The sequence below is a fragment of the Drosophila grimshawi genome, unplaced genomic scaffold, assembly GCF_018153295.1.
Source record: "Drosophila grimshawi isolate 15287-2541.00 unplaced genomic scaffold, ASM1815329v1 contig_1367, whole genome shotgun sequence".
NCBI lineage: Eukaryota > Metazoa > Arthropoda > Insecta > Diptera > Drosophilidae > Drosophila > Drosophila grimshawi.
The window spans coordinates 2,188,731-2,205,379 of NW_025062889.1; the positions used below are offsets into that span (position 1 = coordinate 2,188,731).

At 42.4% G+C, this 16,649-nt stretch overlaps 3 protein-coding genes across 6 annotated transcripts; 2 read left to right on the plus strand and 1 right to left on the minus strand.

Moving 5' to 3' along the window:
• The first annotated feature begins 94 nt into the window (after nt 1-94).
• On the plus strand, nt 95-7,879 carry LOC6568808 (lissencephaly-1 homolog). 4 transcript variants are annotated; one of them, XM_032741172.2, is made up of 8 exons: nt 95-175; nt 4,115-4,233; nt 4,305-4,605; nt 4,676-4,832; nt 4,892-5,069; nt 5,135-5,270; nt 5,487-5,838; nt 5,900-7,879. In XM_032741172.2, exons 2-8 carry the CDS (start codon nt 4,196-4,198, stop codon nt 5,971-5,973), a joined length of 1,236 nt encoding a protein of 411 aa, XP_032597063.1. In that variant the 5' UTR covers nt 95-175; nt 4,115-4,195; the 3' UTR covers nt 5,974-7,879. The 4 variants fall into 4 exon arrangements, with proteins under 4 accessions (XP_032597063.1, XP_032597064.1, XP_001995167.1 ...); XM_032741173.2 differs by having other exon boundaries at nt 119-238; XM_001995131.3 differs by lacking the exon at nt 95-175 and adding an exon at nt 212-369 and having other exon boundaries at nt 5,900-6,060.
• LOC6568807 (PRKR-interacting protein 1 homolog) lies at nt 7,861-9,052 on the minus strand. Its single transcript, XM_001995130.3, has 2 exons — nt 8,599-9,052; nt 7,861-8,542 (listed from the first exon to the last, which is right to left on the minus strand). The coding sequence occupies exons 1-2, from the start codon at nt 8,770-8,772 to the stop codon at nt 7,928-7,930; spliced, it is 789 nt and encodes a 262-aa protein (XP_001995166.1). The 5' UTR covers nt 8,773-9,052; the 3' UTR covers nt 7,861-7,927.
• A 245-nt stretch (nt 9,053-9,297) lies between these two features.
• Nucleotides 9,298-16,279, plus strand: LOC6568806 (protein clueless). The gene is made up of 7 exons (XM_032741171.2): nt 9,298-9,485; nt 11,122-12,265; nt 12,325-14,707; nt 14,772-14,897; nt 14,958-15,173; nt 15,237-15,448; nt 15,514-16,279. Exons 1-7 carry the CDS (start codon nt 9,305-9,307, stop codon nt 15,767-15,769), a joined length of 4,518 nt encoding a protein of 1,505 aa, XP_032597062.1. The 5' UTR covers nt 9,298-9,304; the 3' UTR covers nt 15,770-16,279.
• Nucleotides 16,280-16,649: the final 370 nt, after the last annotated feature.

The window sequence follows — 16,649 nt, forward strand, 5'->3', positions numbered from 1 at the left end:
GCTGTTCCATGCACGATTTGTCACTGCTATCGATAGGCGTACGCACCAATCAAGCATCGATAACAAAATGAAATGCTAACCCTGCAAGTAGTGCTGGACAACAAAATCTAAGCATCGATACGTCGAAAAGCATCGAAAGATATTGGAAGCATTTCTCGCCGCGCTTCACTTCTGCGTAATTATTTCCCAATTGATTAAATTTAATACAATTAAAAAATACATAAAATAAAAGTTTGGTGTAAGTATGCGACGTGTGCCATAAAAAAACATTGAATCATCGCAAGTGCACGCCCCGCAGCGCATAATCAAAGCTACCCATTTTTTCGCAAAAGTGTTTGCTCGACGGCAACGCAGCAGTAGCAGCGAAGTGTATGTAATGGGCAAATGAGAAAAAAGAAAAATTTGTCATTTGTATGTGAGTGAGCACTGTCAGTGTGTTGGTGCGCGCTTATATGCAAAAGAAACTAAAGTCCCATATTGAAATGCTGTTTGTTTTCGCGTAAAAATGTGCGTGTTTCATAAATCTATTTGGCCTTTTGCAATTTTGCATATTGTCTTCTCTTGTGAAGCGCTGCTGCAGCGGCGCTGGCTGCGCTGCTCATTCAAGATGGCCGTCGTAACAGTTTTTTTTCGTCAGTGTCAGTGCTATTGTCGTTGTTGTTATTATTGTGTTTGTTGAGTGTTCGTTCGCTTTTATGTTGTGTGTGTTTTTGTTATTGAAAAGCAATGGCAACAAGGAGGGCTTATGCAAAATAATTCTGAACTGAATTATAAAAAAAAGAACATGAAAGTTCAAAAACAAAAACAAATTTCCAATTGTTTTCCCCATAGGCTTACAACCACCAAAAGCGATGACACATCGCCGCCCCTGCGTCAGTCAGTTGAGTTTATGTGTCAGTATGTGTTTGTGTGTGTTCTTATTTCGCGCATGTATCCTCCGCTTCGTCTCCTTTTTCCCCCTGCTCCACGTTTGCTGCGGAATTGATCGATTTTTACACACAGAACAAAACGTTAGCAACACTGTCGGTTCCAATTCCGATTCCGATTCCTTTGGTGTACCTCTAACAGCTCTTTTACATAGGTAGTAAAAGTAAAAAAAAACCTGTTCTGCGAATGCAGCCAACTCAGTCGGCAGTCGATGGAAATCTTGTTTTTATGTTTTTTACAGTTTTCCGTTTTGGGCTATGCTTTGGCATGGGCCATCCATCGTGCACATATGTATATATGTACGTACATACACTAAAAACAAAACACATGTGTAAAGTCGCATTGTTAACAGTTCCCAGAAGAACGAACGTGAGCAATTTGCTGTGCTAAGCTCGTTCTTCAGTCTGGAGCTGGAGTCACCCAGTCTGAGACACTGACTCTGCAAATTGACTGGCCACAAATTGTTGCTGCTGCTGCAATTATCTATTGGACTGTTTTCTAACACTTAGCCCTGTGTTTCTCTCTCTCACGTTTAGTCTTCTCTTTTGTTGTCTATTTTTTGTTTTTATGACTTGTGTTATCTACTAAATGTCTGCTCACGAGCTTCAACTAAGTTAAAAATATAAAGTTGTTTTTGTTTGTTCGACTTTCCAAGCTAAATGTTATTCTTAATGCGAATTAGACATTTTTGGCTGGCAAGTGTTGCTTCTAATTTTGATACTCAAAATTTTACTTAATTTGTGCTGCATTGCCAAATTTTTGCCATGTGTGGGTGAGTGTAAATTAATGAACAATTGCAAACACTGGCAAAGCGTGAGAAACACACACGCAGTTGGCAGCCAAGTGCACTGAGCAAGTGCAAGGTCTGTCGAGAGAGCGTCATTGAGAGAGAGAGAGAGAATGATAGAGAGCGTGCATGAGTCCTTATGCATGTGTGAGCTTATTTTTACATATATATGTGTGTGTAGCACTGATGCTGACATCAGACACCCACGCGAGTTGTTTTTCTTTTATTTTTAAACAGGTTAACCCAGCGCATTTTAAACAGCTACATGTGTAATCCTAATTAACAATTCAAATTGGAATCTGAAATACCTTTGGTAGACATGTGAATACTTGTTTATGTATGTGTATGTTAATGCATATATTTAATTTGCGTGGGTGTCAAATTGGTTGGCAACCCTTTTTTCGCAGCTGCTGCTGTTTGCCGTCGTCGCATCGCCTTTCAAATCTTGTGCAGCGTGTGACCCAAGCGACGCCCCCTTTATAGCTGTATTTATTATTATTATTTGATGATGATATTGTTGCTTTGGGACACCGTTACTAGTACGACCCACACAGTTACATATATTTACATGATTGGTTGGAAGTTACAAGGCGCATGACTGTGTATTGGAATGCTGGCACCAATAAGAACAAAACGCACGCCCGGTTGCCACAACACAACGGTTGTTGTCGTTGTCCGGCATTACATACAAACCAACTTACCAATCTACCCACCGCCTGCCCGAGCAACAACCAATCAAACCCACGCGTGTTCCGTTAATACTCGTGACGTTAGCAGCACTGTCTTTTATATATGTATATACTCTGTTCTTATGGGTTAATTGGGGGTATTAAATGTGCAAGACTTTAAGTAATTTAACTCCTCGTTTGTATCCGCTTTTATTAAATTGACTAGTTTAAAGTTCAAATGAGTCAGCATTTTAGATGTAAAAAAAATTAAAAACAGAACAGTGCTCAGTCGGAGCCTCATATTAGCAATTAGATTTATTTTTATTTTGTCTACTTGTATATTGATTTTTGTATTTTATATTTAGATGCGCAGTTAATGGAGTGAGTGCACTACATGCATGTCTCTCTCTCTCTCTCTCTTTTCCAGAGCTGAGCATGTCCCAACAGCTGATAAAAAAAAGGCTGACTTTGCTTCGCTCTTCGCCGACTGCGACAGACGCTCCACGCGTGACTCATTACTAGTTTCAATGCCGACGTCGGCGTCGTCGTCGTCGCATAAAAAATATGTTCAACGCTTGAACTTGTTTGGTCAGTTTTCAGCGCAAAATAAATGTATTTAGATGTACGCCCTGAGTTAAACAGCCAACAGCTCAGAAATCGTTGAAAATGATTCGGCAATGGTTATAAAAGCCAAAAATAATCTGAAAACGTCATTTCCTCGTTTCGAGCGTGTTTTGCGTATGTGTGAGTGTGTTTGTGTGTGTAGTCTAAGCTTGGACTTTGTTTTGCGTCTCTCTTTCGCTTGCTTGTTATTTACTTATAAGAAGTTGCTTGAATTACCGTTACATTTTTGCTAATTGGCTTTTTCAACGCTGCTTGTAACATTCGCTGTCGTTAGCAACGTTGACAACGTGTCGTCAAATGTTTATCAGGTGAACAAAATAAAATAGGCTACAAACAGCGCGTTATGCTTTCGTTGATTTTGCGCTGATTCGCGATTTGTTTAATAGCCGTTTTATTGCGTGCAACCTGTGATTTGTTTTCGCTTGTTCCCACTGCTATCGCTCAGCCGAAATGGATGGTGGCCACCTTGAGTTAATTAAATTGCAATTGTTATAAGCACAAAAGGCGACAAGTACATGAAAATTAACTGTTTTGTTTTTACTTTATCGTGGAATCTGTTGCATTGGAATAGAAGTAAGCAGTAATCGATCGATTCATGAGTTGAACTGTTTTTTCTATCAATTGCAAGCAGCAGGGTTGCATTTCAAACGAAATCCAAAGTTCAAACTAAAGGAATAGTTGCTGCTGCTGCTTTAACTTTTTGCAGACAATGCTCGCTTTAATGGCGACCAAATGAGCAAAAAAAAAAATCGTGTGCCAGAAACACAAAAAAACGCAACAGTTTCGGAAGCTGATGATGATAATCTTTATGTTGATTATCATGCTACACGCTGCGAAACAATGAAACAAGAGGCTAGATAATTATGAACAAGCAGCAGAAGAATGCTGAGTATGTATGCCAAAGACGCAACATTGCCAAAAAAAAAATAATACAAAAAAGTTGCAAAAGTAAAAAAAAATAAAGGTATGGGTGACTTGCCTCTTTGCGAAGTTTGCCTTTTCTTTTATGTAAAACTAATTTCCTGTTAAGTCAGTCAATCATTTATAATAATTCTCGAAAGATTGCTTTGATTTGATTTGTGTGTGTTTCTCTTTGGTTTCTTTGCAGCATTTATTGCACAAGAAGAAGGCAGCAACAAATTAAAGCAATAGCAGAAAAATTTGAAGCTCGCCCAACCCGAAGAACAGCATGAAAATGGTGTTGTCGCAGCGGCAGCGCGAGGAGCTGTAAGTAAAAACCCGAAATCATCAAAAATTCCATATCTAAATGTGTATATTTCTTAATCGAATGCGTGCAGTAACCAAGCGATTGCCGATTATTTGGGCACAAATGGCTATGCGGACTCATTGGAAGCGTTTCGCAAGGAGGCAGATCTCAGCACAGAAGCGGAAAAGAAATTTGGTGGCCTGTTGGAGAAGAAATGGACATCGGTCATCAGGCTACAAAAAAAGGTGATGGAACTGGAGGCTAAGCTAACCGAAGCTGAAAAGGAGGTCATCGAGGGTGCGCCCACAAAGAACAAACGTACGCCTGGCGAATGGATACCTAGGCCGCCAGAGAAATACTCACTAACGGGACATCGTGCCAGCATAACGAGGGTAATTTAAACTGTGGAAAAGCACCTACACACAATATATTGACTTATTCTTATTTCTCTGACATTGACAGGTTATATTTCATCCAATATTCGGACTCATGGTTTCGGCCTCGGAAGATGCCACCATTAAGATATGGGATTTCGAGACTGGCGAATATGAGCGCACTCTCAAAGGACACACAGACTCTGTGCAAGATGTGGCATTCGATGCGCAGGGCAAGCTCTTAGGTAACCAACACTATTATATATGTAGCCAAGTGATTAACTGTGAACACTACTTTCTGCAGTCTCCTGCAGCGCTGATCTGTCCATCAAACTGTGGGATTTCCAGCAGAGTTACGAGTGTGTTAAAACCATGCACGGCCACGATCACAATGTGTCTTCGGTGGCCTTTGTGCCCGCCGGCGATTATGTGCTATCCGCATCGCGTGATCGTACCATCAAAATGTGGGAGGTCGCCACGGGGTGAGTTTAATGGAGAGAGATAGTTAAATTGAATACTCATCGATTGATTAATGTATTTATTGTAGTTACTGCGTGAAAACCTACACCGGCCATCGGGAGTGGGTGCGGATGGTGCGAGTGCACATTGAAGGCAGCATTTTTGCCACATGCTCAAATGATCACACAATACGCGTTTGGTTGACAAATTCAAAAGACTGCAAGGTGAGCAAATGAACCAAATGAATCCTTATAAGCTTGACAAAGGAAATTGGGTGAAGCCAAGAAATTGGAGGGTTAATCATGCCTTAAGGGGGATTGTTGCTCTATGGCTTCCCTTGGCTTAAACTATGGAGAGCTCACTTCCGAAAGACTTATCGTATACTTACCTAACAATTCCTTTAGCATTTTCATTGAAATTCTATTTCTTTTTTTTATCAGGTTGAATTACGCGATCATGAGCATACAGTGGAATGCATTGCCTGGGCGCCAGAGGCGGCCGCATCGGCGATAAATGAGGCAGCTGGGGCTGACAACAAAAAGGGTCACCATCAGGGACCATTTTTGGCATCCGGTTCGCGCGACAAAACCATACGCATTTGGGATGTGAGCGTCGGACAGTGCCTGCTCACATTGAACGGGCATGACAATTGGGTGAGGGGCTTGGCATTCCATCCGGGTGGCAAATATCTGGTCTCGGCCAGCGATGATAAGACCATTCGGGTCTGGGACTTGCGCAACAAGCGATGCATGAAGACGCTCTATGCGCATCAGCATTTCTGCACATCGATTGGTGAGTTCACAAATACTTAACATTTTCAGTTTCTTTATAATGATTTTCGTTTTTTATTTAGATTTTCACAAAGCGCATCCGTATGTCATTTCCGGCAGCGTCGATCAAACAGTTAAAGTTTGGGAATGTCGTTAGGAAAACACTCAGCAAACGATATTTGCTTATTTCTCAATTTAAACATAATTCATAAACAAAAAAAGAAAATAGAAAGAAAACTACAATACTAATATATATACATATACATATATGTATAGATATATATTTAAAATTTGAATATGCAACACACACAGTCTCTCAGCCACCTTTACCAGATTCTTAAGTGCAAACTACATTTGTATATCTCAAAATATATCTATATATATATATATATATATGTGTGGTATATATATGATCTATGTCTAAAGTTAAATCCGAGCAAACAGCAATTAGCAAAAGAAGAAAAAAACAAAAAGCAGCGAAAGAAACGAAATATTTATTTAATGTACGGCCTCCTCCTAACTAACTAACTTACCAACCTACCAACTATATAATATACAAAGTACATGCATATTTATATATATATATATACCTTAAAATATACATACAATTATTGTTAATTTAAATGCTGTGTAGACCCACGCCTCAAAAATACAAAAAGCTAAACACAAAAAAAGAAATCAACATTGATAAGAAAAACAAAAGAAAACAATCGCCCACAAAGCACGCTCGCTAGCCGACAAAACTTGAGATCTGTAGTTGAATTTTCGTAGAGAAACCCAATTTGAAAACAAAATATTATATAAAATGCATATAAACAATTGTACGAACTAAAAATGTTGTAATGTCAAATCGAAAAAATGTTGAAATCACTAAACGCCTGTCGATAAATTGCGAAAACATGAAAACAAACGCATTATGATTGTTGTCATCTCTGAATTTCGTTGCTTATAGTAAGCGCATATTAATAGATAAATATATATATATATATATCAGCTCGCGCAATAATAAGAAATTCGATCACCACAAACAACAACAGCAGCAACAAGCAAAAGTATTCTTTTTATTATATAATTTGTATGTATACAATTAATTAATAACGCAAAGCGAACGAGATTTCGAAACAAGGAAAAAGGCGACATTTGTTATTCAAGGAAATTACTTGAAATTTCATTCAGATGAAATTCGGGTAATTTTTATTTTTATTTGAAATAACAATTAACAATGCTTTTACAAACATATACAACAAATTCAGCTCAGAGTTTTGTGTTCTTTTTTGCTAAAGGATTTATACAAAAACTAAACAACAAACAATACAAATAAACTTATAAAATGTGTACAAGTTTAAGTTTGCTTTAAGTTCAAAATATGATTTACGTTAGTAAAAATGCTGCAAATTTAATTTTAATTTAATTGTTCATAAGTGCAAAGGCAAAATATAGTAGTCTGTATGTATACTTTATTAATTATTTGTGGAACTTTGAAAATTTCGTATATATATACACGCTAAATAAGAAGAAGAACAACAGGATTGTGGATTAAACAAAACAAAAACAAAATACAAAAATAAAATTTGCTTCTTCAAGAAACAAAAAGATAAATGCAACAATCGAAGATGTTTAATATACTCTGTACTCACAGCATGTTGAAACATTAACAGATCCATCCAAGAATTGAGCACTGGGTACAGGGTATTCAGCATAGTCGAGCACTCTCGATATTAGACTACAAATTAGAGTACTCTCTCTCATGTAATGCACCTTTATAAATACACATGTATTTTAAGCATTATAAAATATGCAAATAACACTTAAATACAAAAGAAAAATGATACAAAAATCAATGCATATTTTCAAAACGCTTCTCTTATCACCAAAGCTGCTTTAACACGATGACCGATTATGAAGATAAATCGCTAGAAACCACAACATGCAATGCGGTAATTTGGCCAATTATAGCTACAATGGCCACAATTTTAACGTTACAGAAAGTGGTTAATATATATATATAATATATACACATAACATGAATAAATCCACAAATTTGTTTCACTAATAAACCATAAGTTATATTTTTGTTCTTTATTGTAATCATGTAAAGTAAGTGAATTAAGTCAAGTGGCAGGCGCATTTGGATCAGCAAATTTTGTGGTTTTCGTTGAAGGTTCAGTGACTACAGCTTCCTTGGTATATGATTTGTCCGCCTCCTCCATGATCTCGGCAAGCTCCGCCTCCGGTTTCTCAACTGCATTTGCATCCTCCAAGCTCTCCTGCTCTGGCTTCCCAGCTGCAGTTGACTTCTTCAGCTCTGGCTTCTTAGCTGATGTTGCCTGCTCAGCCGCCTCATTCGGCTGCTCATCCTCCTCGGAGCCACTTGCACTGGACTCACTCTCTGGCTGCTTATTATCATCCTTCGGTTTGGGTTCACGTGGTCGTTTGGCCCGCTGCTTTTTCTTCAGGCGTTTTGCTCGCTTCTTGGCCGTGCGCTCCTCGGCCTTCTGTTTGTTATCATCCAGTTTCTGTTGATAGGCATCGTCGGCTGCCTCACGTAAGCTCTGGTTTTGTATGTTTTTCTGGCGCGCGTATTCCTTGCGCCGCAGGTGGCGATATACGTGAAACTCTCCGGAGCCGGCACCCGCACTGCTGCCCATCACATTGCGCACGAATGTGGGCACGGAGGACATGTAGTCGCGCTCGCGCCTTTGCTCCGGTATAATAACTGGCTTTTCCTGTCATTTATTTACTTGATTAGCTTTTTTTTAATGGGAATCACAAATTTACTTACAGGATTTTTCATAAGTTTCTCCAGCTTCAGTCTTTGTAGATCGGTGGCTGACTTGATGAACGGCCCCAATGGCTTATCCTTCTCCCCAGCATCGTCGTCGTCGGAGCCCGCATTCTTTTTCTTCTTTCGCGGTTTGTTTTCTGTCTCTTTAACTAGATTTTTAATAAGCGACATGTTTGTTGACAAAAGAAGTCATTTCACTGTTGACGTGTTAACGTATCACGGTGACTGGCAATTCTTAATACCAAAAATACCAGACTTCTAGCATGTTACGACTTGTGAAGTTTGGTCACACTGTCGAGTTCCAGTCGAAAACAACGCGTTAATTTCTAAATTACCGATATAAAATCGTAACTCGTAATGTGCTAAACGTAGCCAAAGATCTAATTGTCATTTGTTTGTAAAAAGACACCCAGACAATAAATCCCCGTTTATATTATTAAATAGATTTATATATATATATGCCTAGTTACAACAAATTACAAAATTAAAAATCACATAAGCGGCAGTGACCAGCAGCAGAAAGCAGCACAGACCACAGAGCAAACAGTCAGTCGCCCGAGCGAGCAGCGTAGAGTTGTGTAACACGGCAAAGGCAACGGCAACGTGAACTGAACTGAATTTGGAACTTAGAATTTGGATTTGGTTTTCGGTTATCCGTTTTTGGTTTCTGTGCGCTATCAAAGAACAGGCATAAACAGGCAGCATGGCGCTCGAGATTGATGCAAAAAATGCAACGGCTGCGACTGGCGATGCTGGTGGTGCCACTGGCGGCAAGGCCAAAGCCAAGGAAAATAAGACCAATAATAACAACAACGCAGCCGGCGAAAAGAATTTGGTCAATGGCAGCAGCAGCAGCAGCGCCGCAGCAGCAGCAAAGAAGAAAGGTACGCGTTAACCGTTAACTATGACATTTTCGATCAAATCATCCCTCCCCCCTTCCCACCCACTCCACAACCATCCAGTGCTGAAGTGCGACATTAGCGAGTAGCAAAAGCAAAAGCAACAAAAATAAATAGTCTATCACATAACATTTTTACGTTACGTAATGTATTTTTTCTATAATGCTTTAAATGCGGCCCGTCGTCGTCTATTGCTGGGCGCTTTTGTCGTTGCCCCCCAACGGCCAATAGCAGCAGCAGTGCTGCTAGTACCGCGTGCGTTTCAATTGCATTAGTATTAGTGGGAGTTACGTACAGAGTGTGTGCGGTGTCTGCGTATTTGTGAATATGCGTGCGTGCGTTTTTTTTTTTTAACATGGCGACACACACACATACATAAATGCCGTTGTCCGATGTTCATTAACCCCCAGCAGCGGCGCCCAGCAATTGAAATGTTTCTTTAACCTCCAATTACCACGTGCTTGCCGCTTGACGCACTTGCTTGCATGCAACAAACAAAAAACTCTCGCAATCAGTCGTTGTCGTTGTGTTAATTATGTAAATCATGTTTTTGTAACAAATGATCCCCAAAGCATAACTCTCTCTGCTCTCTCGCTCTCTCTCTCAGCAGATGCTCTCCGTTTATTGGTTTGTTTATCAAATTTAGTTTGCTGTAATTTCAAATGTTCATGTTGAAATTAACAAGAGTCTGTTAAAATACAGAGAGAGAGAGAGCTTAACAATTAAGATTAGCGTTAAGAAATGCATTCTGATGCAGTCTTGCAGCACTGTCTTATCAGCAGCAGTTGCTTTGTTTGCTTTTCTCTTCTCTTTTCTTGTTTTGTTTTACAGCACTCGCACACAAGCGTAAATAGGCATGTGTGTGAGTGTGTGTGTGTGAGCTGCAGCCGGTAACAGTGAATGGCAAAAGTAAACGGCCACACTTAGAGGGCATATGTTATGTAACAAGTGCGCGAAATGTAGGTGAGGTCAGGTCGATGCGATGTGATTGCCCTTTGACGAATTCTTGCACTTCGCCCGGTTCAGTTAATTGGAATGACCTATAAAAGCAGCAATAAAAGCTTGTTTTGTTGGTATCGTTGTTTTTGTTTTTAAATACTTATATGTTAATTATATAACCGGTTTTGAATGTGTTATAAATAAGATTGCACAGTTTTTCTCTAAATGTTATCATCTCATTTTAAATAATATGATAGGTGTAATCAAAGCAAAGGTTAATTTCCTGCTTGAAAGGCTGCAATTTCTAAGGTTTTTAATTCTAATAAATTTGAAGGCCACATTAACTAAAAATATAAAATAATAATTGTTATATGGATCAATTTCATAGGGATTTCAAAACCTTAAAAAATCAGATGACAATACATACATGCATACATTGCGTGTTTAACGTATTAATCACGACTTTTATTCTTCAAACTGTTTCCAAGTATTAGCAGCTGATAAACAATAAGATAATCTACATATTCACATGCTGTTTACAGTTATGTAACGAGTTCATCAACTATTTTGAATGGAAAACCCACCCAAAGATATGCATAGAATACACCACAAACAATAGAGTTGTAAATTTGCTGGTTGAGCCTTGACCACAATTGGAATAACAATTGATGTTTATTTGTAGGCAAGAAGAATCGCAACAAAAGCCCGCCCCAACAAGACGCAATTGAGGCTGAAGCAGGCGCCGCGTTGAGCAATGGCCATGCGGTAAATGGTGTTGGCGATGGAGATGCTGATGCTGCTGATGCCAACGCAAATGTGCTCGCCGATAAGCCGGACAAGGCAACAGCAGCAGCTGAGGAGAAGAGCGCTACTCCTGACGATGAAGCTGCGGCGGCAGTAGCAGCTGGAGATGATGCTGATCTGGATGCGCTGAATGACATTGGCATCACAGTGAACATTAGTAGTCCCGGCACAGATGTGCTCTCCGTGCAGTTGTCGAGCATGGAGCTGGTGCAGGAGATCCATCAGCTGCTGATGGATCGCGAGGAGACATGCCATCGCACTTGCTTCTCCCTGCAGCTGGACAACGTAACACTGGACAATTTCGCCGAGCTGAAGACAATCGAACCGTTGGAGCAGGGCTCCACCATACGCGTCGTCGAGGAGCCGTACACAATGCGCGAGGCGCGCATCCATGTCCGTCATGTGCGCGATCTGCTCAAGAATCTGGATCCGGCGGACGCATACAATGGGATCGATTGCACCTCGCTCACCTATTTGAATACGATAACACAGGGCGATCTGCTGGACAAGAAGCGAACACGTCCCGATTCCGTGGACTGCACACCGCCCGATTATGTGACGCCCGGAGTGCGTGAGCCGCCGCTGTTGCCACTGCATCCGAACATTAAGAATGCGAAGGGACCACAGGCCCTCAAAGTGCTGACCACATCCGCATGGAATCCACCGCCGGGTCCACGCAAACTGCACGGTGATCTCATGTATCTGTATGTGGTCACCATGGAGGATAAACGCTTTCACATCTCGGCCTGCTCGAAGGGCTTCTACATCAATCAGTCCACCGACGACAATTTCAATCCGAAGCCCGACAATCCCAGCCATTTGAGTCACTCGCTCATCGATCTACTCTCGCACATCTCACCTTCCTTCCGACGTGCCTTCCAGGCCATCCAGAAGCGTCGCACCATGCGTCATGCCTTCGAACGGGTGGCGACACCTTATCAGGTCTATCAGTGGTCGGCACCACAATTGGAGCACACCGTGGACGCCATACGAGCCGAGGATGCCTTTAGCTCCAAGCTGGGGTAAATTGAAGCAATTAAATCAGTCATATTTTACTTACTTTCTCTCCATTCTCTTCTAGCTATGAGGAGCATATTCCTGGTCAGACGCGCGATTGGAACGAGGAGCTGCAGACGACTCGGGAACTGCCCAGGAAGACACTGCCAGAGCGCTTGCTGCGCGAGCGTGCTATATTTAAGGTACATGGAGATTTTGTGACGGCAGCCACACGCGGCGCCATGGCCGTCATCGATGGCAATGTCCTAGCCATTAATCCCGGCGAGGATGCCAAAATGCAAATGTTCATCTGGAACAATATATTCTTCTCGCTCGGTTTCGATGTGCGCGATCATTACAAGGAGCTCGGTGGAGATCATGCCGCGTTTGTGGCGCCACGCTATGATCTGCATGGTGTCCGCGTCTACAATGCTGTCGATGTGGAGGGTCTCTACACCCTTGGCACCGTTGTGATTGATTATCGGGGCTATCGTGTCACTGCCCAGTCCATCATACCGGGCATCTTGGAGCGGGAGCAGGAACAGTCTGTGGTCTATGGCTCCATTGATTTTGGCAAAACGGTGCTCAGTCATCCCAAATATTTGGAGCTACTGCGTCTGGCTGGCAAACACTTGAAGATCCTGCCGCATTCGGTGTTGAATGAGAGGGATGAGCCCGTCGAGCTGTGCTCCTCGGTGGAGTGCAAGGGCATCATTGGCAACGATGGCCGGCACTATATACTCGATCTGTTGCGCACGTTCCCGCCGGATGTGAACTTTTTGAAGCTGGAGGATGTGCAGATGAGCAAGGACCTCAGCGAGATGGGCTTCCCCATTGAGCATCGCCATAAGCTGTGCTGTCTGCGCCAGGAGCTGCTCGAGGCCTTCATCGAGGATCGTTATGTGACCTTCATACGCATTGCTGCAGCGCATCTGCAGCGCCTGAATGCCAAAAAACAGGCGGACAAAGACTTGCCCGTCATCACAGAGAAGCAGCTGGAGGAGCCAAAGGAAGAGCAGTCGACTGAGAAGCCCACGGAGCAGTCGGCAGAGAAAGACCCGATGGAGAAGGAGCAGGACAAGGAGAAAGAGAAGGATAAAGAAGCAAAGCCCAATACCAGTTCCACTGAGACGAAGAGCGCTGAGGCCATGGTGAATGCGATACGTGAGGCCCAATCCAATGTGGCAGTCTCCAATGAGGTGCAGGCCGCTGAGGTGGTGAAACGGGCCTGTGCCACTGTTGGCTCCCTCAAGGAGAAGGAGTTCGATTTCCGTTTCAATCCGGATGTCTTTTCACCGGGCATACGTCACATCGACGGACCCGATGGCGGCGGTCAATCGCTGGCGAAGCAAAAGCGTCTCGTTCAGGATGCTGCCGAGTTTCTGGTGCTGAAGCAAATACCCGCGTTCATCAAGGAGCACACGGCGCACTCGTCGCCACCCATCGATGGCCAGAGCCTGACCGAATCCCTGCACAGCCATGGCATCAATGTTCGCTACCTGGGCAAGGTGATAAAGATGCTCGGTCAGATGCCACGCATGGATTATCTGCATCGGATTGCCATCCTCGAGCTGATTGTGCGTGCCACAAAGCATATCTATTACACGTATATGCAGAGCACGGAGCCACTGCATCTGTCTGCGGCAATTAGTCACTTTCTCAACTGTTTGCTGACGACGGGACCAGTGAATCCCGCCGTCAGCAGCGAGGAGGTGCACAAGAAGCAATTGCGCAACAATGGTGGAAAGCACAACAAGCACAACAAATCCTCCAAGAGCCAAGCCAAACCACAGTCCTCATCGTCATCCTCATCCTCGGCTGCGGCATCCACACAGAATGGTGGCAACAACCACAACAGCAACAACTCGACAGCTGCTGCTGCAGGAGCCGCATCATCCTCGAGTGCATCGAACAACAGCAGTGCGGACTGGACACTGGTCACGCCACGATCTCTGTGGCAGCAGATACGCAAGGAGACGAAGGCCTATTGGAACTTTGAGCTGGACTGTGACTCCGTTGAGACGGCGGGCGCCAAGTATGGTTTCTTGCGGATCAGCTTGCTGCGCGCCTTCTGCCTGAAGGTGGGCATCCAGGTGCTGCTGCGCGAATATAACTTTGAGTCGAAGCACAAGCCCACCTTTGGCGACGATGACATCGTGAATGTGTTCCCCGTTGTCAAGCACATCAGTCCACGTGCCACAGATGCCTACAATTTCTATACGACGGGTCAGGCCAAGATCCAGCAGGGTCTGCTCAAGGAGGGATACGAACTGATTAGCGAGGCGCTCAATTTGCTGAACAATGTTTTCGGTGCAATGCATCAAGAGAATGGCTCCTGTCTGCGCATGCTCGCCCGTCTCAGCTATCTGCTGGGCGATGCCGGCGATGCATTGGCCATTCAACAGCGCGCCGTCATCATGAGCGAGCGTGTCAATGGCATCGATCATCCCTCAACCATTTTGGAATACGTGAGTGCCTGAATTGATATATATGTGTATAGAAAGTCTAATCTGTTTCTCTCTTCTTGTACAGACACATTTGTCACTCTACTCGTTTGCCAATGGACATGTGGGCATGTCCCTGAAGCTGCTCTATCGCGCACGCTACTTACTGGTGCTCATCTGCGGCGAGGATCATCCTGAGGTGGCACTCATCGATGTGAGTTGCAGGCAGTAACTTTTTAGCAATATATTTATTACAAGTTCAATTCAATTGCAGAGCAACATCAGCTTAATCCTGCATGCTCTAGGGGAATATGAGCTGTCGCTGCGTTTCATAGAGCACGCCTTGAAGCTGAATCGCAAATACTTTGGGGATAAGGCAATGCATGTGGCTGTCAGCTATCATTTGATGGCGCGCACCCAATCCTGCATGGGCGATTTCCGTTCAGCGCTGAGCAACGAGAAGGAGACCTACTCCATATACAAGTCACAGGTAAGTTGTGCCATATCAAACACAACAATGGCAACAGTTAATCAACTCCTTTTTCTTTTCCAGATGGGTGAGAAGCACGAGAAGACGCGCGAGTCGGCGGAGTGTCTGCGTCTGTTGACCCACGAGGCTGTCGCGCTGCAGCGCAAGATGAACGACATCTACTCCAATGGCAAGCTGACCAGCGATCTGCCGCCCATCCACATAACGCCACCCTCTATGGGCTCCGTCCTCGAAATGTTGAACACAATCAATGGCATTCTCTTTGTGCATATCAGGTTAGCTCTTGCATTATAATCCAGCTGAATTGTTAACTAATTCTCAATTCTCTACGCTGTCGCAGCCAAAAGGATATTGTGAAGGTTCGCAGCGAGATTGAAAAGCATTTGAAGACGAATACTGATGAGAATGAGATAACCGATGCACTCAAAACCATTGTGGCAGCTGCCAATAACAATGAGAATGCGACAGAGACGACCAAGGATGAAGGAGCAGCTGCAGCTGGAGCAGCACCGGGAGCTGGAGAAACGCCCGTGCAGCTGACAAATGGTGGAGGCGAGGAGACAACTGCAACTGCAACTGCGACGGTTTCCAGTTGAACAACGCAGCTACTGCAGCAAGAACACACAACAAACATCAACAAACACCAATAACTACAAATATTAAATACTACTACAATTTCATGAACAACACACATATAACGTCACAAAATTGTCATCTGTTGATTGTTGTCAATATTGCAACGTTTAATTCGGTGTCGTAAGCAAAATTCGTAACGGAAAAGTGTCTTTAATTTTGTTGTGGAACTAAGAAACAACCGAATCTAATAACACACAAACTAAAAAAAAATAAAGCATAATTATTTATGCTTTCTTCTAAAGGCTGCTCTTGTACTGCTCACACACACACACATATGTATCGTTAAATATTACTATACTATATACTACGGCCATATCCTTAGGTGATAAACGGCATTACAAAAAAAAAAAACAAAAAACAAAACCACATTTTAGCTTTAGTATGTCAAAAACAAAGGAACAAACTATACAAATACTAGCAAGCATCCTCCTAACCCTAATCATCACCAGCTATAGAGAAGAACAAAGAAACCCAAAAAAAAAAAATCAAAGCAACATAAACAATTGTCACTGTGTGTAGTGAATAATTCTTTTTGTTAAACCATTTGATGGGCGCCAGTCAAATGTCTTATTTTCATAGTTTATATAAACATATATATATATTCATTTATAGCTAGAATGCATTGTTTTTGTTTTGTTGATCACAACAATATATACATAATTTAAGATTGCGCTAACTGAAAAGAAAAGGCGAAAAACAAAGAGAAAGCCAACAAAATGGTTAATTTTTTCTGTTATACAATTACCATATAGATATATAGAAATATATATATATATATATAGACATCAAGCAAACTGACACACACACACATACACATATACATATATATATATATACATA

Coding starts and splice junctions, on each gene's coding strand:
- LOC6568807 (XM_001995130.3), bottom strand. CDS start 8,772: ATGTCGCTTATTAAAAATCTAGTTAAAGAGACAGAAAACAAACCGCGA. Junction 8,543..8,598: donor AGAAACTTATGAAAAATCCT/GTAAGTAAATTT, acceptor AATAAATGACAG/GAAAAGCCAGTTATTATACC.
- LOC6568806 (XM_032741171.2), top strand. CDS start 9,305: ATGGCGCTCGAGATTGATGCAAAAAATGCAACGGCTGCGACTGGCGAT. Junction 14,898..14,957: donor CTGAGGTGGCACTCATCGAT/GTGAGTTGCAGG, acceptor ATTCAATTGCAG/AGCAACATCAGCTTAATCCT. Junction 15,174..15,236: donor ACTCCATATACAAGTCACAG/GTAAGTTGTGCC, acceptor TTTCTTTTCCAG/ATGGGTGAGAAGCACGAGAA.
- LOC6568808 (XM_032741172.2), top strand. CDS start 4,196: ATGAAAATGGTGTTGTCGCAGCGGCAGCGCGAGGAGCT. Junction 4,833..4,891: donor TGCGCAGGGCAAGCTCTTAG/GTAACCAACACT, acceptor TACTTTCTGCAG/TCTCCTGCAGCGCTGATCTG. Junction 5,839..5,899: donor GCATTTCTGCACATCGATTG/GTGAGTTCACAA, acceptor TTTTTTATTTAG/ATTTTCACAAAGCGCATCCG.